This window comes from Condylura cristata, unplaced genomic scaffold (genome assembly GCF_000260355.1).
Source record: "Condylura cristata isolate star-nosed mole 26May11 unplaced genomic scaffold, ConCri1.0 scaffold00023, whole genome shotgun sequence".
Classification (NCBI taxonomy): Eukaryota; Metazoa; Chordata; class Mammalia; order Eulipotyphla; family Talpidae; genus Condylura; species Condylura cristata.
In genome coordinates this window covers 19,271,139-19,296,348 of record NW_004567124.1, presented here as the reverse complement: position 1 = coordinate 19,296,348, position 25,210 = coordinate 19,271,139, and the positions used below count along the sequence as shown (strand labels likewise).

Sequence of the window (25,210 nt, the reverse complement as noted above, 5' to 3'; positions counted from 1 at the left end):
AGATGTTTGGAGTCTCTCAATTGTTTTCAATTGATATCATGAAATATAATCTGAGATAAACCATTGTTTCCATTTGTACTTTTTATGTAGTAAGACAAGATATTAAGAAAATTACAACAATGCAATGAAAATTGGAAGGAAACTTACATGATTCTGGTTAATTAATCTCTAACCTTAAGTTCTAAAGTATCATTAGGGCACTTACTAGTTTTTTAATCATGGAATGATTAATAATTTTAATTTGCTAACTTATAACACACAAGTTATTAGGTGATTTATGTATCTTTATATCTATGTCAGCATTAATGAGGGCCAGCCATGTACTAGGGATTCATAAAGTATGACATGGCCTCATCAAGTACTTTATAATTTATATGAAAAGTAGGTCAGAATTATGTATACCTATTAAAGAACAGGGGTAAGTAATAATTAAAAGCATAATATATTCTTAAAGTAAAAGCAATGATGACAGGTTAGAAAACTTAATAAGAAACTTGAATTTTGTAAGAAAAGTGTCACTCAAGCAAATAGAAGCTGTTAAAATATACTAATTGCCAAAACCTCACCTCAGACTTACTGTATCATTGAATCACACTTTCTGAGGAGTGGCAACTGGGTGTCTGCAAATTTCTAGAGCCTATCACATGATTCATTGCATAAAGTTGGGAGCTCTTAAGTGGGGTGCAGACACTGCTAATGCTGTCCCTTCCTGGGATGCACTGTGCAGGCATTTCTGGAATGATTTATTGGTCCAGGCAGCAGTTTCTAAGTCACTGTCTTTTCTATTGTGCTCAGCGTATAGTTTTGTCTCCAAGCAGCAGATTGGGGCAGGGAAAGCCGCAGACCTGGGGCACCAGTTCTATCCTTCTCTTGGTAGAAATTGTGTAATTTCCCAGAGACCTGCTGATTTTGAGGAATTTCCCCCATGCTTCCCTCTTTCTGGGTGTGTCTTGCTCTCCTTGGGTTTTACCATCCTGTTTGTAGGTTGGGGTGGGAGCTGAGACTGCTTGTCTCACCTCTGGGCATTTCTTGTTTCTTCCTAGGTTTTATGGGCTATGGGATTTGTTTCCTGTGGTCCTGTGTATAGGTGGTCATTTAATTTTCTTTAGGATTTGCCCTTCCTTCCCTTACTATCTTGCAGAAGAATATGACAACAAGTAAATAAGTTTATTTGGGGCTAACGGATCATTTAGTTAAGTATGAACAAGAGAAGAAAATTGTAAAAGTAGGCTGCAGTCAGATTTTGGAGTGCTTTGTGTTCTAAGTAATGGGGGTTTTCTTTTGTTTTTCTTATTAATAGAACATGCGATTGAAAATTTTGGAGCAGAATTGTAACCTTCACAAACAGTAGCCTTTTTAATGACTACATCAGGGTAAACATAAAGTTTGTGAGGCTAGGCAGGATCTCGCTGAGAAATAATAATCACAGTTGAGGCTTGGACTAACAGCACAGCCTGCAAGAAGAGAGATGTGCTAAGGATACATTTAGAAATACAAAAAGAGACCAAATATGTTAGGTTTTCTTACAAGTTTGGGGTATCTGGTATTCATTTTTAATATTTTAAGTATCTCCCTCTGTAAACTCAGATGTTTTTCTTTCTTCCTCTTTTTCTTCCATTTTCACTTCTGTGAAAACTGTAACTATCTTCATTAGAACTTATTGTTCATACAGCTAGCATAGAAGATGTACCTAAAAATTCTTAAGTGAACAAAATGGTGAAAACAGCTTTAAATCAGGCTGCCATTTTTCAATGCTGAAACCAAATGTAACTGAAACCAAAAATTGATGTATTGCCTAGTCACAAAACATTTAAATACAAAAAAGGGAAACAGGAAGGATGAATATCTATTAGAGCAAAACTTCACAGGGCATTCTATTAGTTAAAATGGGGATAGGAGAAGTGGATCTACAGCTTGTTTTTAAAGATGGTAGTTCACAAATTCAATGAAACCTAGCATAAGATGTCTTGACTCCTAGATTAGCTATAAGCAAAATGTAAATGAAAGTTTCTATAACTTCCTGTTCTTTCTCACCTCTCAGTTACAGCTAGGCACCCACCCTGTGCCCATTTCCTTTGTAGTCCAATGAAATTTGGATCCTGGAGATATAGTCATTTAAACTACAGTATGAATTGATGACTGTATATTACTGTTCCCAATATACTTGTAATCTTTTGTAATTAAAATGTTGTTTCCTATTGAAGATATTTTAGAATTTGGGGAATTTCAGAAATGAGATAGTTTTCTAAGTGGTAGGAAGAAACTACCTCCATTATACATAAAAAGATGTTTTTCTTACCTATTCTGGGATTATGGTATATATATTATTCTGTAGTTAATGTTATTCCTATTTCAAAAAATAAAAATGGCCCCCATGTCTCCAGAAAGGCTATAATAGTAAGGAAACAGTCAGAAAATTGATATGGAAATTTAATTCTATATAATACAAGTCAGTGATATTCCGTATTATTATTTTTAAATAACATAATACAGGAATCACCCTATTTATTGCACAGCTGAGTACACTGCTGTTAATTTTGCTATAGTTCTAACCCTGTTGAAACAAATTCCTGCAACTTAAATTCTTCCAAAAGAAAATTTTGCCATCACTGTATTTCATGTTGATGTACTTTCTAAAGTCATCTAATGTTTTATTTTCTTAGTAAACCCCTGAATGAATGACATGATTCTTTTCACTCAACATAAGTCATTTTATTTTTTACTTTATAGCATAGACATAGGATTAATAAGAACTATCACTGATTTATGTCAGTGATGATTATGGAATCCATTCTCTTGTTGCAGGACATTTAGTTATATTTTATAATAGTTATGCAATTGTATGGATTTATTTTGAGTTTCATTCTGTTTTGATGGGAATAATATTTTCTGGGTTTAATAATATTTTATCTACTTGCATTAGTTGTTGGTTTGATTTGATTGGTTTTCTAATTTTTTTAGTGTATTCTAAGGTTAGTCTTAGTTCTATTAACAGTTACAGGCAGTGATTGCTTAGACTAAGGAAAATCAAAGATAAGCTCATTATATATCAAGAATATTATCCTACAATAGTTGATTCTTGGGTTCATGGAAAAGTAAGAGAACCTGTTGGAGGATTATTTTCTCTGAGAGTTCTTTGTGTCCCCCTGAAGTGAATGGCGTTAATAAAAAAAATGTGAGAAAATGAACCCACTTCTTTCCCAATTTGAACACTGAACTTTTCCCTACAAACGTTAAAGTCAGCATGAGTACAGCATGTTTACCTGATGTACTGAATTAACATAGACTGAATAAAGGTTTATATTTAACATTAGTCAATCACTCTGTCAGGTAAACATAAATGTATCTCAACCTATTTGGTACTTGTTTTACTATTACTTTAGGAAACTGATTTTAAATATTAAGCATATATTAAAAGGTCACCTGCTTGTATTTGAGGTTGACATCTTGGGTTAAAATACTGAAGCTCCATGTTCTTAAGTGAATACATCTTATCTAATAACTAATAATCAGAGAATTTTGAAGAAATGGGCACAGCAAGAGGAATGAGGAAATGGCACGAAAATAATTTGAATATTTGTTATCAAACATGTGGCTAGTATTTGCATTCGATCATATTTGCTAAAAGAAATTAGGCAGTTCATTCCAGTATTATGTTCTACTTCCTAGAAGACTAACAAAATACAGACGTAGGGGTAGGGAACTGCCAGAAAAAAATGAAAAGTAATGTTCTTCGGAATACAACAGCTTGCCAGGAGAAATTCCAGGATGTAAGGTCACCATGTGAAGTAGTTGAAGTGACTTGAAATGTATCTGTCCTGTTTGTGTTTGTGTCTGACATGGCCAACACTCATGCATAATATAAATTATAAAGTGATTTTCCTAAAATCCTATTTCTGTGGAAGAAGAGTATAGTCCAGAACAATGAGTGTTGCTTGCTAAGAAAGTAGAGAAGAAAACCGCATGTGTGTGATAAATGAATGAATGCCATAGTGCTGTTTTCAGTTTGAAAATTTAAAAAACTACTAAGTAACAAGCAGAGAATGCCTGGTATGCCTACTTAAGAACCAGTATAAAATGTATAACTTTAAAGGGTATTAAAAATATTAATTTAATTAAAATTAAATAAGCAAATAAATTTGACACAAAGAAACCCAGAGTTTAATCATTAATAATAGATGGAAAATTTATACATAACAGTGTATATTAGCGATGAGATACATCTCTCAAATCTGTCAGTAACAAATAAGTGCAAGGAATAGTATTGGAAGTCATAATTTTCTAATATACTCTTTTTTCACTTATATATGATTCACTCCCTGTCAATTTACAAATAAAGATCTGAAATGACTGAAAAAAAATAACAAGAAATTATCATAGGCAGGAATATTGAATACTATGGAGAAATACAAAGATCTGAATTGAAATAAAAAACTTAATTCCATGAAGACAAAGTGTAGGAGATATGATTTGTGCTCATGAATAAAGTCCTGGACATTTTACAACCTCAATATAAGCCATCAGTGTGTTATTGCTTCTTAAATTATTAACATAATCTGAGGTTATGAGGCTATTAAGAAACAATTCACCCTTTCTTAAGAGGTTATTAAAATGTTCAGGGAGCTAAATTAACTAGAGACAAAAAAAAATTGCTTCCTAGTTTCTATGTATTTATTAAAAAAAATCAAATTCATAACTTCCCATTTTACAAAAGAATGGCTTGATGCTGCTATAGACATATCAAATATGGATGCTTGACAAGAGATAGATAATTTCCTCATGACTTAGTTAACTCTTCTGTCATTTAATAAAATCATGTTGGTTTTCACTATTACTGCATATAAACAGGTTCATTCATTGTCATTTCATATTTAATTTAGAATCTTAACAGTCATTGGTTAGCCACAGGAAGTACTGGTTAGTATTTGCATTCCATTATATTTTAAGTGAATACATCTTACCTAATAATCAATAATCACAGAAAGTTGATGACGTGGCATAGTAAAAAAAAATGAGTAAGTGGCACAGAAATAACTTGAATCATTGTTATCAATCATTGTTATCAGATATCATGTTGTCATATGATATTTAATTTAGAATCTTAACAGCCACAGGAAGTACAAAAAACACTGAGTTAAATAAAAGTTAATAAGCATAAAAATAATCCCACAATTTACTGTTTGATAATCTCCAGATCCACAAAGTACAAGTGTCTATAAGGGGCGGTACAGCAATGTATCAATAATGTACAGTTAAGAAAATTCAGACTATGGTAAATGACTACTATAAATAATAAATCAGTATAGTAAAGTGGCAGGCTACAAAATCAATGTACAAATATCTGTTGCAATCCTATATCCAAACAGCAAGAAAACAATACCATTTATAATAGCAACAAAAAGAGTTAACTATCTAGACAAAAACTTAAATGACAGAAAACGTCCTATATAATGACAATGGTAAAACAATGTTGAAAGAAATAGAAGCTACAAAGAAATGAAAAGAGATTTTTTCCTCATGAATTGGAAGAATTAACACTTAAAATAGCCATCTTCCCAAGATAATATAAAGATTTAATGCAATCCTTTATCAAAATACCAAGCCATTTTCCACAGATAGAACAAAAAAATCATGAAATTTATTTAGAACTATAAAAAAAACATGAATGAGTGGTCCTCCCTGGTGACACAGCAGATTAAACCACAGCACTAAGAACTAAAGCCACTTCCGCATGAGTTCATCACTGCCTGCCCTGGAGGTGAGCCACATGGTGGGGCAGACCTCTCCTGACCCGCCTGCTGCTCCCCTCAGAGGTGTATTTGGAATCTGCCAGTTCTGCTCCCTGTTTGGTCTCTGGTGAATTCTCTCACTGCCCCTGCACCTCTAGCCTGTACCCCAGCTCTGTAATGCATAAATAAATAAATCTTAAAAAAAAATGAATGACAAAAACAATGCTGAGGAAAAAAAAGAACAAAAATGGAGATTATCATGTTCCTTTACTTTAAAATATACTACAAAACATAAGTAAACAAACAGAAAGCACTGTAATAAACACACACACATATAAAAGTGGAACAGAACTGAGACCTCCAAACAGATTCACACATGTATGGATAACTAATTTACAACAAAAGAGCCAAGAACATACAAAGAAGAAAATAAAGTCTCTTCAATTAACGGTATTGGAAAAATTGGGCAGTCACATGCAAATGAATACAACTATCTCACATCATACACAAACATGAATTCAAAATGGATTAAAGACTTGGACATAAAAGTTGAACCACAAAATACACAGAAGAAAATTGAGGTGATGCAGTCCTTAACATTAGCCCTAGAAATGTATTTGGGAATTTGACTCCAAAACAATAAACAAAGTTTGACGACATCAAATTGAAAAGCTCCTGTATGGTGAAAGAAGCTATCATAAAAATGAAAGTACATCTACTAAATGGGAGAAGATATTTACACAACATACATTTGACAAGGGATTAATATCCAAATTATAAGGAACTCATAAAATTTAGTTCCTCAAACTATTAAAAATAGTCTATAAGACCTAGTAATTCCACTTCTAGGTGTCTATGTAAGTAATAAAAAGACATTAATTTAAAGGGATTTATGCCTCTCCACAGTACGCAAAGTCACAGCACTATTTACAAGATCCAAGTTATGTGTCATTATCAACAAAAATCCATAGTTTACCATAGAGTTCACTCTTGATGGTGTACATTCTATGGAACTAGATATGGAGATGCCATTATCTACTTAGTTTTTCTGTAAATTTAAAAGTTCTGAATATCAACGTTTATTAATTTTAAAAAATACAGTCTAGATTTTCAATAATGTAATATGCTAAAATGTATGAGAAAATATACTGGCTTTTTTTGGGTAACTTATTCTTATCTCAAAGATGTAGTGCATCTTGGGTTTATTAAAATTACTATTTCTAATGACTTTGATGATGAATTAAGATATGTTAACCAAGTTGTTAATTTATCTTTGTTTGATATTGACAATTCTGAGGAGTAAGATTATAATGAAAACACATTTTAGGAGTAGAGGAAATACATTTTTCTGTGTATACAGATCACTACAGTTTTAAGTGTGTGGTATTCTTCAGTGATTTGGGATGGAAGATAACCTAACTCCAGTAATATTTTAGAAACATGATCTGGTAACTTTAATCATAGTGTCATAAAAATATCTGAACACCAATAAAATATATGCCAAGATTCAGTTGCTATTTTTTCTTTCTGCAGAAAAGAAAATGAATGATACCGAGAAGTAGAACAGGATCGAAAATAAATTCAGCACACATTCAAAGGAAAATGTTATATAACCGAGGTGTTGCCAAAAGAGGACTTGAGGAAGAGATAGAATTTAAGTTACCTCTTGAAGGATAAATATGGTTGATATAGATAGGATATAAACATAGAATAGGGACATTCTGCTGAAAGATAGAAGTATATGCAAGACCATAGAGGTAAAGATTCAAAAGTCATAGAGGTAAAGATTCAGAAGATTGAAATTATCTGTTTAAGTCAGAAGTATAACCAAATAATAGAAGGAGGAAAAGGATTTCGAAGCAGTTATTATGGGCCTTGATTGCTAGTTTAAGAAATTTTAACTTTTTATTTGTAAGCACTAGGGGTTTGAAAATTGAAAAATGTCTGGATATAAAGAAAATAATTATATATGTAATGTAGATACAAAAAGGGAAAATGTCTGGAACTGTGTAAGCCTAGGTTTCCTCTTCTATCAATATATCAGTTGATGTTCATACAGACATTTAATGGCTATTGTTGTGATTTTTTAAGTAAGATAAACATATTTTTAAAATATTTCCATTAAACTTCTTATACAGGAAATATTTGTAGTTACAGTTCTTATGAACAAAAGCTCATTGGTGTCCTAAATAATTTTTGAATGTAAAGTCATATCAAGACTAAAGGTTTGGAAATGGCTTTCCTACATTAATACTATATATTCTGGTTTAGTTGCAATTTGTCTATAATTTGTATACTTTACCCTTATATTTGAGTTAAATATCTTTGACTCCATAGCTTTCTTGATGAAGAAACTTAATGGCATGTGCATATAGAAATGATCAATAAGATCCAAAATGTCTGGAGAATTTCTTAATAGTAATTAAAAATATCGAGTTACAAATTAAAATTAAATTATGTAAACAGTAGCAAACTGTAAAACATTTGTGTTTGATATTCTTGGCTACCAATTCAATGAAGTATGGATTTAATTAAAGAGTACGATTGAGATGTGTATTTATACTGCTATGAGTTACATTCACAGATACAATTACAAGGATAGCAAATAGTGTCTCAAAATAAGTGCTATATGTTTAACATAATACAATTCTGTGTATTTCCACTATCCTGCATGTAATTGCTCCAAATCTCCACAAATATGTATTTTCACACCATGCCCACATTGATGCCTCAATAATCCTTTACCATGTCCCTTTGACTCTTTCATTACTTCACTCCCACCTTGCCACCCAAACCATCTTGTTGCTTCAGTTTGTCAGTCAGTGGTTAAGGGCTTGTTGTTGGTTTGGCTTTGACTGACCATTTCTTATGTTTCACTATTCCACATGTAAGTGCGATTATCTGGTGTTTGTCTTTCTCCTTCTAACTTATTTGGCTTAGCATCACATTCTAGTTTTATGCATACTGTTGCAAATGGCAGTTGCAGTTCACCCTATTTCATAGCTGAGTAGCAGCTGTGTGTGTGTGTGTGTGTGTGTGTGTGTGTGTACTAAATGTTTCGGATCCATTTCTTTTTCCTTGGGCACTTGAGCAGATCCCATAAAGTTGCTATTGTAAGTAGGTTTGCAATGAACACAGGAGTATTTATATATATATTTACATATATATCCTTACAAATCAGTATTTCGCAATCTCCAAATAGGTACTTAGGAATTGTTGACAAAAATGTTGTTAATGTGGTTAAATGGCTTAATTTTGCTGGACAATTTGATTTTTCATGTTCTAGTATGCTAATGGACCTCTTTTTTGTCATTATCACTACTAAACTCATTAATTTTTCTACATTAATTGTGTTGGAAATACAATGTGTCAAGTAATATGCTTTTATCTTTTGGAAAAAAATAACACCACAAACCTCTGTAAAACATAAATACAGATCAGCAAAAAAAATAAACTATCTTATACCATTCTCTGGATATACTTTAGATCAAGAGACTGCATAAAATTAGCTTACTCTGATTGTTACCTTAATATCTGCATATTATGTATTTTTATATTACATTTCCTGAGCAACTTTATGACATATGATTTTGAGGATAAGATTTAATAAGTTTATGTAGTTAATTCTTCTACAGATATTAATGGACTTGAAGGAATAACACGTCTTATTATACACTTGAACAACAGATTATTAATTCTAGTTTCTTCATTCTTTGGTTTTCTTGAGTAAAAGAAGACACAGTTCATTGAATTAACAAGTAATTAGAGAAAATCCTGACTAGATATTGACTCTACCAACACTATTCTTCCAAAAATTAATATATAGTTTAGATTTATAAATTTCCTGGTATGGAAAAAGATAAACAATTAAGAATGTTACTGAATCAGGAACATAATACACAGTGGTGGAAAAACTGAATGCTTTTCCACTAAGATCAGACACAAAACAAGAATGTCTACCTTTACTACTATATTCAATATAATATCTGAAAGTCCTGACTAGAGCAATTAAGCAATAGAAAGCTATAAAGAGAATTCAGGTTGGGAAGGAATTAGTATAGTTATTATTATTTGCAGATGACATGATAACATAAATAGAAAATCCCAGTGGCTTCACTAAAACAAATAATTGAAAGAGTAAATCAGTACAGTAAGCATACTACAAAATCAATTTTCAAAAATCAGTTGCACTCTTACACACAAACAACAGATTAGAAGAGAATGAAGTCAAGAAAAGAATTTCATTTATTATAGCATCAAAAATAAAGAAATATCTAGCACTAAACTTAAAGGAGGTGAAACCCTGCACAATGAAAACTGTAAGACATTGCTCAAAGAAATAGACAAAGAAACAGAAATTTATTTTTTGTTCATGTACTGGAAGAATTAACATTGTTAAAATGGCCATTCTACTCAAAGCAATATACAAATTGAATGCAATTCTTATCGAAGTGTTGATGACATTCTTTAAAGAAACAGAAAAACATTACTGAAATATATATGGAATATTAAAAGATTCTGACTAGTCAAAATAATTCTGACAAAATAGAAATAAGCTATCACACTCCTAGACTTCAAACTATATTACAATTTATAGTAATCCAGATAGTATGATATTGAAATATAAATGAACACATAATTAAATAGTTGAACACCAATAAAAAACTGGAAATAATTCTATATTTACAACATGGATATAAATATAAGAGCTTGATACAATGGAGAAAGGAAAAAAACAAATCATGTTGGGAAAACTAGACAGCCACAGGACATAGAATCAAACTAGAACTACTGCCTCATAGCATACACAAAAATTAACGTAAACTGGATTGAAGACTTGGATGTAAAACTGAAACCAGAAAACAGTCAAAATATTCTGCAACTTTGGAGACTAGCATCCAAAGGCAAAGGAAACCAAAGCAAATAAAATGAAAGTCTACATAAAACTAAAAAGCTTCTGCATAGTGAAAAAAAACCTATAATTAAAATGAGAAGATAAACTACTGAATAGAAGAATGTATCTGCAAACCATACAACTGAAAAGGGGCTAATATCCAAGATTTGCAAAGAGCCATACTGCTCAATGAAAAGAAAACACATAACCCAATCCAAAAATGGGCAGAAAAAAATAAAACATTTCTACAAAGAATACATACAGATGGCCATAAGGCACATGAAAAAATGTTCATCATCACTTCTCCACAGCTAAATGTACATCAAAACCACCTTGAGATACCACCTCACACGTGTAAGACTTATCCATATTTAAAACAGCTAAGTAACAAGTGTTGGTGAGGGTGTGGCAAAAAAAAAAACAACAAAAAACCCTCGCATACTGTTGGTGGGAATGTAGACTGGTCCAGCTCCTTTTTAATGGTATGGAAGCTTCTCAAAACATTAAACACAGATCTACTCTGGAAATACATCACTGATTGATCATTACAAGGGTTAGGAAGAGGGTTAGAAAGGGTAAATATGAAAGTAACTCTGTAATTATGGGACTGTTCTATAGCTTGAGTTTTGTGGTGATTACACAAAGTTACACTTGTGATAAAGTCATATAGAACTATCATGAATGTACACACCCATAATCCATGTAAAAAAAGAGAAATCTAAGTAAGATTTGTGGTTTGTATGTATGTTCATTTCCTGGTTTTATATGTTCTATGATGATGTTACTATCAATATTACTATTAGAAGAACTAGGCAAAGGTACATAGGAATTTGCTGCACTATTTTTGCAAATCTGGAATTACTTAGAAATAAAACTAAAATAAACACTTGGAGACAAACATAATAATAAAAATTATCTTACTTCTCAATTTAAAAAATGGGTCTACCATATGATTCAACATATGTACTCCTACCTGAAGAATGCACACATATTAATTAGAAGAAATATATGCACTCCAGTGTTCACTGAAGCACAATTTACAGTAGGCAAGTTATGGGGCAACCTACGTGCCTAATGACAGATAAGCTGATGATAAAAACGTGCTATATAGTGGGATGGGTCCCATTCCACTGTGGTAGAGGATATGAATGCTTAAGAGGTCGGTGTGGTATGGTAACCAAACACTTGAAGAGGTGTGATCCTGTACCTCTGAATCATACAATTTGTTTAAAACACTGTATGATTACTTCAATAAAAAGTTACTTCAATAAAAAATAATGCAATTAAAAAGTAAATTTCAAGGTAGAATCTTTCAGGACTGAGTATCTATTCATATGCTTATTTGACTAACTTTTATCTACTTTGGTTGTGTATCTATTCAGCTATCTTTCTACATTTTAATGGGGTGGTTAAAAATATAAAGATTTTTTAGTATCCTAAACCCCAGTATATGACAGGATAAGATTAACAATGTGCTTTGCTTATTGAGTGTCAGAATGTAATGAGAAATATGGTGGGCAATGGACAGAGGATAGTTGAAAAAGGCTTGTAGCTGAAACAATATGAACTTAAAAGTGAGAGTCCATGTACCATAACTAAGAAAAACTCTATGATTCAACATTATGTTTTCTAGACAGCTATTCTATAAAAGGAAAAGCCATTTCAGATTCTATTCCCTCCATGAAAACTGAGCATGAAAGATAACCTAAGGCTATGCATCAATATTCCCCTTTCCTTTTAAGGGAAAATATAATGTTGAATAAAGGGAGGAAGTTCATGAAGAAAAGAAACACTGGCTGCTTTATGAATTTTTGTAGTGGTATCATCTTCAGAAATTCTGTAAGTCTGTAAGTCTTCAGTAGACTTACTTACATTTAAAGGTTTTGAAAAATGTTGAGTCAATGAATTCTTTGGTATACTTGACTATATTAGTCAAATTCAACATAATAGAATTTGGCTTCATAGTGAATTGTTTCCCTGTGCTATTTCTTATTCAGACAAAGAAGAGTTATTTACAAGATAAAAAGCTGTAAGAGGGCAGGGTTTACCTCTGACTTGAGTCTAGCCCTTGAAAAAGGTCTTGCTGAAGAGGTATTGCTACACGAATGTATCAGTACCATATCCTTCGTGTGCTTGTAAGCAATTAAAAATTTCTCTTAGCTGTCTCTTTAACACGCTTCTGCAGAATGCTTTCTTCTCTTTTAATTAAAGATGTGTTTAACATTTATCCTAGGTTTTTAAACTCTAGAGCTCAGAAATTAGAGTGGCTTTTCTTAATTTGTATCCTAAAATTATAGTATAGTTCTAAGTTTTCTGAAAATGCTTCATAAATACATCAGAAAATTAACATCCCTTCCTTTATATTTTCTTCATAGAGCCCAATTTTAAAATGAGTTGCTGTAGAGCCCTCAAATGGCTGAGTTCTGACCATGCTAAGCTTAATATACTGGAGAAAGAGCTACTATATGTAGCATATATATGAAACAGATGACAAGTATTAGATTATTATCTAGGCTACATTAATTTCAAAGTAGTGGGTAACAATTCCATTCTATACATAGGACAACAGAAACATAGTAAATAAGGATTAAGTGAAGTCATAGAGTAAAAAACAGATTTTCCATGAAGTAAATATTTTAGAAAACACCTTTAAGAAACTCTATTTTATAGAGATAATATTCTCTTGGAATTTTCTTTACATTGCAGTTGGCATAGGAAGATGATACTTTATGGAAAAAATATGTAATTAAAAAAATGTACTGTTACTTCAGATAACTGCATTTCAACAATTCTGTAAACATTTCAACAAAAATTTAAAAATTGACCTTAGGCCCTCCCTGGTGGCATAGCGCATTAAAGCACAACACTAAGAAGCTAAAACCACTTCCTCATAAGTTCGATTCATGCTTTCCCTGGAGGTGACCACATGGCATGGCAGACCTCTCCTGACCCACCCACTGCTCCCCTGAGCAGTGTACTTTATCAATCTGCCTATTCTGCTCCCCACTCTGTCTCTGGTGAAGCCTCTCGCTGCTCCTGAGCCTCTGGCCTGTACCCCAGTTCTGTATGCACAAATAAATAAATCTTTAAAAAAAAATTGACCTTAATGTAATATATACACAGAATGATTCTCAACTGGACAACTGAATCTTATACAATCTAATAACATGTTACTTCAATACAAAATTGAAAATAAGATAGAAAGTTATGTTATAATTATTATATGAATTGGATTCATAAAATAGTTTTAAATTGTCTTTTAATATGTCAAAAATCTATCAGTTTAAACTACTTAATCTTTCTTTAGGCAGAAAGTTTTTTAACCTTCCTTTACCAAAACTGAAATTTTATTCAATTTCAATATATTAACAAAATATTTTATTAGCAATATTTTTTGAAATAAAATAGAAAATAGAAAAGTAAAGATGTTAGTTTGTAATGCAATTTTATAGTATTATATAAGGCTCAAATTGCACTTAAGCCACTTACTAGCTATGAAATTTGTTAAGATACTTAACTTCTCTGTGCCTGAGTTTTTTATCGGTAACCTGAGGTAACAAGATTACTTGCCTCATAATCTATGGTGACAAGTAAATGAGGAAATATATAAGAAAGTTGGAATAATCTATAGCATGTGATATAAGCTCAATAAATGTTTATTGCTATTGTTATGGTAAATGAGAAATGTAATTCCATTGAATAAAATGATAAAAATTCACATATGTAATTATGTCTTTGAATCTTTATAATATAAAGCTTTAACAAATAGTATTTTCCATACTTAATAAAGACGACATTGCTGTGTGTGTGTGTGTGTGTGTGTGTGTTTTATGGGTAAGAGGTCTCAGACTGAATAATCATATTAATTTCTTAATAACTTATGATTGAAACAGAAAAAATGGATAATCTACAAAGGTGAGTGATTAACTGATATTTTTTTCATAATTCCCTGCAGATATCATGGAAATCAGGACAGTGGCAGTTGGAATTGTGGCAATCAAAGGTGTGGAGAGTGAATATTATCTTGCAATGAACAAGGAAGGAAAACTTTATGCAAAGGTATTGATAATTAAAAGCTTAGACTTAATTTTTTAAACTGTCAAAAAATCTTGCCTTTCTAAAAAGTATAAAAGGAGTTAATTTTGTTCCAATTATATAATTTAATGACTCAACTGAAACACTTAATATTTGGACATTAATAAAAAATATTGCTTGATCATGGACAAATTGCTTAATCTCTCTGGACTTTGGTTTCTTAATTTGTAAAATGTTGGACTAACTAACCTCTAAATTTTCTTCCAACTCTAAAATTCCATGTGCATTTTTGACACTTAAAATCTAAAATTTCCATCTGTCAATACTAAAGCTCTTTTTGTTAATGTTCACCCAATTTGCACATGCTGACATGAAAATTCTTGGGGAAAAATCCAGAAGTTTGTTTATCAACGTCAATCTCACAATCATGAGATTGAACTGTAGGCATTCCCACTGTTCTCACTTTATTACAATGTTGAATATGTAACAACTCACCCCACTGCAGTAAAGTATAATTGTTTTTTTCTAGTACAGTCTAGTATAATATCTGATATAGGCTAATTATATAAAAATATAGGTTTAACTGAATGAATTAAAGATAATTGTATGGAGAATAAACCAATTTTTCATCATTAGCATAGACAGTATAGTAGTAAAAGAAAAAAAAGTTGTGAAATATGTTCTCTAGCTGATGTAGACAGAGTTTCTACAAAGTAAATAAAATTCTAGTGGTTAGGGAATAAGTGACTTGGGCATAGTAATATAAGAGCTACTAGTAATAGCTCTTAATACTAAAAAGTAGTAGCAGTAACTGCCAAAAAGTTGCCTATTTGAAAATGTTGCCTAACTAAAGTATATCATTTTATTTTATTTTTTAAAATTTAAACTGCCTTTTATAAATTTAAACTTTCCTTTATCATCGGTGTAATAATACCATATATATTTTAAGAATATAACTTCACATGCTGATAAATATATGTATGTTTTAATTTTACCAAATATTACTTACTCTTTGTTTAACTGAATTCCTCTAAAATTCTTTTCAATGTTTCTTTGTTGTTTTACAGAAAGAATGCAATGAAGATTGCAACTTCAAAGAATTAATTCTGGAAAATCATTACAACACATATGCATCAGCTAAATGGACACACAGTGGAGGAGAAATGTTTGTTGCCTTAAATCAAAAGGGTTTTCCTGTAAGAGGGAAAAAAACGAAGAAAGAACAAAAAACAGCCCACTTTCTTCCTATGGCAATAACCTAATCATATGTGGTATATAAGAAACCAGTTCCAGCAGGGAGATTTCTTAAGTGGACTGTTTTCTTTCTTTTTTCTTTCCTTTTCTTTTTTTAAAAAGTAATCAAGAAAGGCTGGAAAACTACTGAAAAACTGATCAAGCTGGACTTGCGCATTTATTGTTTATTTTAAGAGACTGCATTAAAGAAAGATTTGAAAAATATACACAAAAATCAGATTTAGTAACTAAAAGTTGTAAAAAATTGTAAAACTGGTTGTACAATCATGATGTTAGTAATAGTAATGTTTTTTTAAATTAATTTACCCTTAAGAGTATGTTAGATTTGATTATCTGATGGTTATTTAAATATTCCTATGTGCTTACAAAATGGCTGCTATAATAATAATAATGCAGATGATGTTATATATGTCAGACCTAAAGGCTGCTGGAATGATTTGTCAGATAATCAAGCCAACACTAACTATGGAAGATGAGTAGTATTTGAAATGCTTCCTAGTGAAAACAATATAAACTGTTTAAACTTAAATCATGCAATCAGAAATGAAGAATATTTTTTAAAATTCCATTACTGAATTTAGTCAAATGGGTAGCTTTAGAAAAGTATAGGATTAGAAAATGCTTCTACCCATTATCAAGAACAAATTCTTATTACTGCTTAAGTTGAAAGAGCAGTTCTAAAGGGATGTTTCTAAAAATCTTGTATATAAAATAGTAATAATGATGATAATACTGTACTTCATCTCACTTGCCACAAAATAACATTTTATAATTCATGAAAGTAAAATTCAGAAAATCTTTAAGTCTTTTCTTAAGTAACATAATCTATCTTTTGTATAATTCATATTTGGGAATATGGCTTTTAATAATGTTTTTCCCATGAATAATCATGCTTTCTTCCCCTGTGGTTACAGCATTAAACTCTATTTTAAGTTGTATTTGAACTTCATTGTTTTGTTATTTAAATTTATGTTATTTATAAAAAAAACAACCTTAATAAGCTGTATCTGTTTCATATGCTTTTAATTTTAAAGCAATAACAAAACCATCTGGCTCAATTGCAAGTTCCCCCTCCCCCTTGTAGCAAAACCAAGACTGGTACACAGCACTTGGGCCAGCAAATCCTGGATAGCAGACAAAAATGACAGCCTGCAGCAGTTTGACAATAGATGTCTCACAGGGAATGGTATAAAAAAAAAGGTTAAATATGTTTTGCCACATTCTCTTGTCAATTAGACTGTATAAGTAAAATCACTGCAGAGAAAAAAACTGTAACGGATTTTAAAGTTAGAATAACATAGCTGACTTAAAGAGTGAGAAAAGTCTAATATTTTTAAAATATGCATAAAGTTAGCAGTTTTTTAATCTCTAAAAATCCCTGCCACTCAAAATATGGCAACACTGAAAGTTGCTTTCCTATTAGAAGGCAAGAACAAAATGTCCAAAATAGAGAACATAGCAAGAGGTTTGACGCCCATGATATTAGGATGGCGTGAGGATGGGCAAAAATAATGAGCTTATCGGGAAAAAAAATGTCCACATCATAATTCTTCCACTATCAGATTTTGTAGCACTTCATGAATTTACCAATTATAGGTGGTCAACATTTATCTAATTTAAGCTGTTAGTATGCTAAGCATTATGGTTTTAATTTAAAAAAAAAAGTTGTCATTTCATTCTAGTTCCCTTATTTTTTATAAAAATCTAGTAATACATTTACAGGTGGGTTACATGAATGGCTAAGTCAACAGATCCAACAGATTCATTTGACATTTTTCTGGCTGACTTTTACGACTGGGCTTCATGAAATTAGAAAGAACTGCTCTTTCTCAGATAGACTCCGGGAGGTGCCATAAATGATATTATGAGAAGCAAAATGAAATTATAAACTGCAATCTGATTCAAGAGCCTTGCTAGCCTAGCTTCCTAGGTCAGGTTCTGTGACTAGAGTCTTGTGAACATATCAAAAGTGGATGAGAACATATTTTTATATTCAGTCCCTTAGTGCCTAGAAGAATCTGTAAATAATCTGTTTTTATAGAAATTTATTCAATGTTTGGATAACAAAGAAGATTCATAAAGAATAATCTTAGTTATTTTTTTAAAGATTTATTTACTTATGTTTACAGAATTGGGGTACAGGCAGAGGTGTGATGGTGACAGGATTCACCAGAGACAGAGTGGGGAGCAGAACAGGCAGACTAACAAAGTACACTGCTGAGGGTGCAATGGGCAGGGCAGGAGAGATCTGCAACAGCATGTGGGTTACCTCCCTGGCCAGGGATCGAACTCATGCTGCACGGCTTCAGAGAGCTTCATAATGCGTGCTTTAATCTGTTCCGCCACCAAGGAGGGCTCAATCTGACTTAACTTTTAATGTTAGGGTGAAACATGTAATGTGGACATTTAAATAGAAATAGTGCATGTACATATAAATACAAGCTATGTTAGGATCAAAGACTTTTTGTTTATAGAGTATAGTTATGATCAAATTACACAGCAATGTTGAATTAAACAACACTAATATGTAGTTGTAAATCCAATCTAATAGTACAGGTCATCTACAAAATCTTTCCACAAACATTTATTTTAATTTTTTCCCTATTGCTTTGTGTTTATATGCAAATTTTAGAAAAGAAAAGCCCTAGCTACACACAGAATTATACAATCCTAAAACTGAGAGAGACCATAAAAAGTCCTTCCTATTCATTTATAGATCAGGAAATTGAGACTATGATACAAATTTATGCAGCTAATTAGATATAGAGCACTCAGTAATAAGAGCCCATATTACTTGGTTTGGGTTTCTTACTCTTAGATTATTAGTATTGTTGACGAGTGGTTCCCTTTAAAAATTTTCTATTGAGATAATTTCCTTACATCTGCATGCAGATGGGACATGTTTTTGAAACTCATTTCAAGCACAATGATTAATCTATAGTGTGGTTATTTGACTCACAAAGAGGAAAGAAATGATATACTTTCCGATCCTGATTCCTATTCAACTCTTATATGCATCCCTTTATTTGCACAAAAAAGAACATTGCTCAAAATATACATATAAACATACTAACTTTTTCTAAAATGTTACTTAAAAGATAAAATGAGCTAAAATACTTTCACTTTAAAAACTATAATATAAATTATCAAATTTTGACTTGGATATAAATTTAACTTAGTGATATAAGAGAAGAGAATCTGAAGATATATTATTAATTCCTTAGTTTGCTCTTACAATTTTCTAGAGTGAAAAAGAACACAAAGGATGGACTACAGAATCCAGCTGTAGTGAAAGCAATTCTAAAACCACAAATACCCTAAAGTCAATGCCTCTTACAATTTTCTACTGAAATACAAATAACAGTAAAGATAGAGAATGAGTCCAAGGAATCATGTATTGGTGACTCACATAAACCACAAAATTTCTTGAAAACTTTTTTCTTAAAACTCATATTACTTATGCATTTTTTTCTATAATAGATTTGTATTAATATGAAACTCACTCCAATGAGCAAAAGTGATGTACCACAAAGATGTATAAAGTTTACCATATGGCTTCATTATACTACCACCCTATGGGCACACTTGAGCATGAATAAAACACAAGGGATTCTGTACCTCTCATAGTCTGACTTTTCAAAAAGATAACATATGGCTAGAGAAAACTAAAACTTTACCTGAAGTACATCATGAACAACAGCTATAATAAAAATATTAAAAACCAGTATGAGGACTCTCCCTGATGGCACAACAGGTTAGGATACAGCACTGCAAGCTGGCTGCAGTCACTCCAGTGCGAGTTCGATCCCTGGCCATGGAGGTGATCCACATGGCGTGACAGAACCTCTCCTGGACTGCCTGCTTCTTCCCTCAGCAGTGTACTTCACCAATCTGCCTATTTTGCTCCCCACTCTGTCTCTGGTGAATCCTCTCATCACCCCTGCTCCTCTGGCCTGTATCCCCAGTACTGTATGCATAAATAAAGAAATCTAAAAAGAAAAAAAAAACAACAAAAAACCAATATGAGTATTCATTGGTCAATTAGAATATACTACTGATAGATATGCCAGAATAGAAGCAGGCCACTATGACTAATTTGTGGGTACCAGATGATTACCACTTTTGATCATCTCTATGATCACCATAAAACAGGGATTTTAGAGATAGATACTTATTAATTGATCTCTCTGGTGTGACTCCTTAATGTGTATATGAATATGAAATAGTTCATTAAAACTAGATTGTTTCAGCACTGTTGTCAGGCAACTCTTGATTCCACTTCGATATTTGTTCAAGATACTCTAATTGAAGGTGATGTTTTGTTAGGTCTACATATGCTCCCAGTTACCCTCTAATTTTGAATGGTTTGTCAAGAAAATTTAGTTTCTTTTCTATTGAAGAGACATGATAGGAAACTAGAAATAAATAAAGTCCTAATCTCTTTTTAATAATTCCTCACCAGTATTCACCCTCACTTGAGGAAATGGCTTTTACTTTTTCATTTTACTTCCAGATCAGTATGTAGTTCCATTTTCCAAATCTTCACATTCAATTTATGAAAGGCTATACAAAATTTTCTTGATCTCACCATAACTAATAATTGAAATGTAGATAGTGAGATTTAACTTAAAGACAACTGGCCTTTCTCTTAGCAAAGTTAGTTTTAGTTTTTCTTACATAACAAATTACATAAAACTTAGTGGTTTAAAATGGTAAATTTAGCTGATTTGGTCAGGAGCCTGTGATCATGGTTTATTTAGGTGTTTCTGGTTCTCCTTTCTTATAAAGCTGCAATTAAGATGTTGGCAAGGGGTGCATCAATCAATCAATTTAAATGTTCAACCTAAAGAGGAATCCACCATTGGTCCTTAGTGACTCCTGGGTTGAAACTTCACTTTTGCCACTTGGACCTCTCCCTAAAACTACTTAGAACATTACAGTTTGTTGTTCATATAGTAAGGACTCAGAAGGATTGTGAGTGTGAATGAGCCAAATGGAAGCCACAGTGTTTTTATATCCCTTATCTTAAACTTCTGCCTCTATTCAAAGGGAAGGGATCACATAAGGGTATAAATAACAAAAAGAAGAAATAATTGAAGGCCATTTTAAAGACTGACTAATGTAGACATAAATTAAATGTCTTAAGACCACTGCCACAGGGATGACTCTAGGGAGCAATAAAATCATGACTTTCAGTGGTCAGCCATTCAGCAGAGAAAGATAATGTAGGTATATATTGTCCATGTCAATATTATGGATCCAATATTATGGATCCCTGAGGGAGACTGCAAGGTGCATTTTCAGAACAATTGAGGAAAGGTTTGCCTGCTTATTACCTTGAGTTTCTTTTCCTGAGGCCTCCTATGAAGCTGGAAAGCTAACAATATAACTTTGACTTCAAATGTTAAAGGAAATGACACAACCTAAGGATAATCCTCCCTGCCACTGTCCTACCTCAGGAGAGGAAGGTGATAGATGCCAGTTGAAATTCCTTGAGTAAAAGGACTTTTTCCTAATTGGTGGAGGTGATCAGTCACCAATTGCCCAGCCTCATTTAAGGATAAGAAGATGTGAAAAGACTTGAAAGCATTGATTTTAAAGTGAGATGCTGATTAGAGTCACCTGGGAATTTTTATTTTTTAAAAATAATGAGGTCTGGCCCTCCCTGGTGGCGCAGCAGGTTAAAGCACAGCACTAAGAAACTTAAGCCACTTATGCATGAGTTCAATCCCCGCCTACCCCAGAGGAAATCCACATGGCGTGGCAGACCTCTCCTGACCGGCCTGCTGCTCTCCTCAGCAGTGTACTTTGGTGATCTGCCTGTTCTGCTCCCTGCTCTGTCTCTGGTGAATCCTCTCACCCTCCACATCTCTGGCCTGTTCCCCAGTTCTGTACTAATAAATAAATAAATCTTAAAAAAAAAAAAAATGAGGTCTGAGCCCTATCCCAGAGCAATTGCATTATTACGTATGGAATGAGGCCCAGGCAATGCTTTTTAAAACTCATCAGGAGAGACAAGATGCTCTCTCTTTGTCATCTACTATGAGAATGAAACTATTCTCATCAATCAGATTATTGACATTCCAGAAAATGTTGACATCTCCCTGAAAGGATGTTATGGTTATTGTGAAGGAAGCCAGTGGCATTATGCTGAGGGAGGACTTTCCCATCAAATTTAGTCTCCTTGGGGATAAAAGGAAGATACTCTGGTTTGACAAATGGTGGGAGAATTGAAAGGAGCTGACTACTGCTCACACTAACTTCAGGCATGCACAGAACATAGTCAAGGGTGTTTCACTAGGCTTCTGCAACCAGACTAAGTTTGTGTATGCTCATTTCTCCAGCAATGCTATTCAGAATGGATCTCTTGCTGAACTTTGAAAACTCTTGGGAGAAAAATTGATTCACAGGGTTGGGATGAGGCCAGGCATTGCTTATTGGTTATCTCAAGCCCAGAAAGATGAGTTACCACTTGAAGGAAATGACTTTGAATGTGTAACAAATTCAGTGGTTTTGATTCATCATGCCATAACAGTTAAAATCAAGGATATCTGGAAATTTTGGGATATATTTGTGTCTGTTAAAAAGGAACAGGTCAGAAGGCTGATGAATAAGATTTAATTTACCCAGCTACAGAAACAGTAACATACTAGATAATAATTCAGACCTATGTGTGATAATCTTTAAGATGCAATAAAAGTCACAAAAAATAAACAAACAAAAAAACCTACCAGGATATCTTAATGTGTCCATGCTTTTGAGAACCAATTCACTAAGCAGGGAAAACCTCCTTAGAGACTATTTCTTCCTTTAACACCCTGCTGGTGCTCATGTTGCTTCATACTAATTCCACATTTTTAAAAATGTTCTAAAGTATGCAGTTCTTGGATTCCTGATGCTTCCATATTTTGCTATTCATAATTGAGACTAGGTCAAAATCCAAACACTAGAAAGAGAACTACATTTTTCTTTGCAACAGAACAATTATGGAGCACAACATACATTAAGGGCCCTGCCTTACTTCCACCCCTATACATACACTATAGCCCGCTCTCAAACAGAGCAGCTAGAGTCATTCTGCTAAGATATATTTTAGGCCATGCCATTTCTCTGTTCAAAACTGAAGTTGTCTTCCATATTACTAAGAACAGAAACCAGAATTCTTAACAGTGACCTATGGATTAGCAATGAAAAACAAAACATTGATTCTGTCTCTGATTTTTATGTGCAATGCTCCTATTATTACATTGTCTTTATTTCCCACTATTTATACACAACTTAGCCTACTCTTTTTAAAAAATGTTTTATTATGCAATGAACAACTTATGTTTTATGTCAGCTACTCACCAATGGCCATCTACTTTTCTATTTTGTATACTTTCCACATAATCTGTGTTAATGAATAGACATTCGTTTGAGGTTAACTATCTGTATAAATAATACAAAAACTCCTTCAGTGTTAGCTGAACACATTTGCAATTCACATTCAAAACTGATTAATGTATTTGTTCTGCCTATCTGAGTAAACTCTAAAACTGCTCAGATGCAATAGAAATTTAAACATTATTGGGAAAAAAAGGGTGAATATTGCTGGCAAGTATTTTGGTTTGAGACAGAGGCAGCCAAATAACTCATGATTAAATCACTTGCATAAAACTCACAAACATTTTTACTTAATATAAAAAGAACACTCAAGATTTACACATATAAAGAAGCACAATAAAACAAAATATGAAAGTCTTTTCATATTTGAGTTATTGAGTACAATAAATGGCTTCTTCCAGAAACCTATGTCTAATACAATTAAATCTCCTATTATATATATCTGGCAGGATTTTGCTTCAATGTCATATTTTTAGATAATAAATTTGGTACTATATGCATTATCTAGCTTACTTTAAACAAATGCTCATATTGTACTTCAAACTAATCTTCAACTTTCTATGCTATTCTTAAAGGCACAGTTCAAGTTTAATGAGCTATTTTCAGACTAGTTCCTGCCTTATAATGCTTTTTTCCTCTACTGAATCTTATTGACAATACTCTATGATGACATCCATCTACTAATTGATTATGTATATATGAACTATACATATACATATGTACATATATGTATTAACTATATATAATACTTTATTAATCCAAATATTCATGCATTCCAGTTAAATAAGCATATATTAAGAATTAGCTGTGTATGTAATGAATACTATATGGTAAATATCTGTTAAATGTGATAAAAATACAAATGAATACTGCTTGCTTTCCTAGATCTTCCCACAAAATCTGGTAAAGAATTAGAATCTCCAGAGAGTAAAGACGCCGAGATCACTGTGTCCAGGCTTGCATAGGAATTGAGGACAGAAAATGGACTATAGACTTACTGCGAGTTTCAACCCAAACAAAAACACCCTGGACTCACTAGAAGGTAGATAACTGAGGGGGAATCAGAGATTGGGGAGTTCCCTTCTGGGAACTCCTGGGAAAACCCACACACCTGGAAGTTCAGTGGGCTGCAGGGGCCACTTTGCCCCTTGCTAAACCCTGGAGGAGAAGAGGAACAGCTCAGCTCAGTGAGTGGAGCCCAGGCTGCGGAAAGACTGCAAATCTGATCTGCAACTCCTGGGTACAGGGAAAAACCGTTGAAACTGCAGACCCTATCGGGAGTGCCTGAGCACCAAGCAAAGCCACTGATCAGCTCGACCAGCTCAGAACAGGCAAGATGGCGGGAGAATAAAGACACCAAGACGGCTACATCTAAACTCGCATGGGATTATATAAAAACGGACTACAGACTTACATGCTATGAGTTTCAACCCAAATGAAAATGCCCTGGACTCACTAGAGGGAAAATAACCAAGGGAGAATCGGTGATTGGGGAATTCCCTTAAGGGAAGCCCCATAGGCAGGATTAGCTGAATCCTGCAATTCTGATCCAGGACTCCAGTGGCTTCCTACTCGCTGGGTCCTTTAAAAATCTAGGCGCCTGGACGCCAGGAAGTGCTACAGAGGGAAACTGCCTGCAATGGCAGCTGCAGCTGCTTGGCAGCTTTAGACCCAGCCCTGCTACACCCTGGAGATAAACTGAGGCAATTCAGCTAGGAAGATGAAACCAAATTGTGGGAAAAGGCTTCAGCTCAGAACCAGAGACCCACCCCAGAACTGTTGCTGACCTTTGCCCAGCAGCCACAGATGTGTTGCTGTCCTTTGCCCCAGCAGCCCCGACAAAGCTCAGGATAAAAACTGAGACAACACAGCTAGGTGAGTGGATCCCAAGCTGCTGGGGGGGGGGGGGGGACCC

General features: G+C 33.1%; 2 protein-coding genes across 2 annotated transcripts in view; one reads left to right on the top strand and one right to left on the bottom strand.

Annotated features, from left to right (window-relative positions):
• Window positions 1-16,856, top strand: part of FGF7 (fibroblast growth factor 7) — a 53,082-nt gene extending 36,226 nt beyond the window's left edge. Inside the window, exons 3-4 of the mRNA XM_004687811.2 lie at window positions 14,579-14,682; window positions 15,726-16,856. Coding sequence (XP_004687868.1) covers window positions 14,579-14,682; window positions 15,726-15,920 — 299 coding nt within the window. The 3' untranslated portion in view covers window positions 15,921-16,856. The remainder of the gene's footprint in view (window positions 1-14,578; window positions 14,683-15,725) is intronic.
• Window positions 1-25,210, bottom strand: part of FAM227B (family with sequence similarity 227, member B) — a 151,072-nt gene that overhangs the window by 89,907 nt on the left and 35,955 nt on the right. The window lies entirely within an intron of this gene.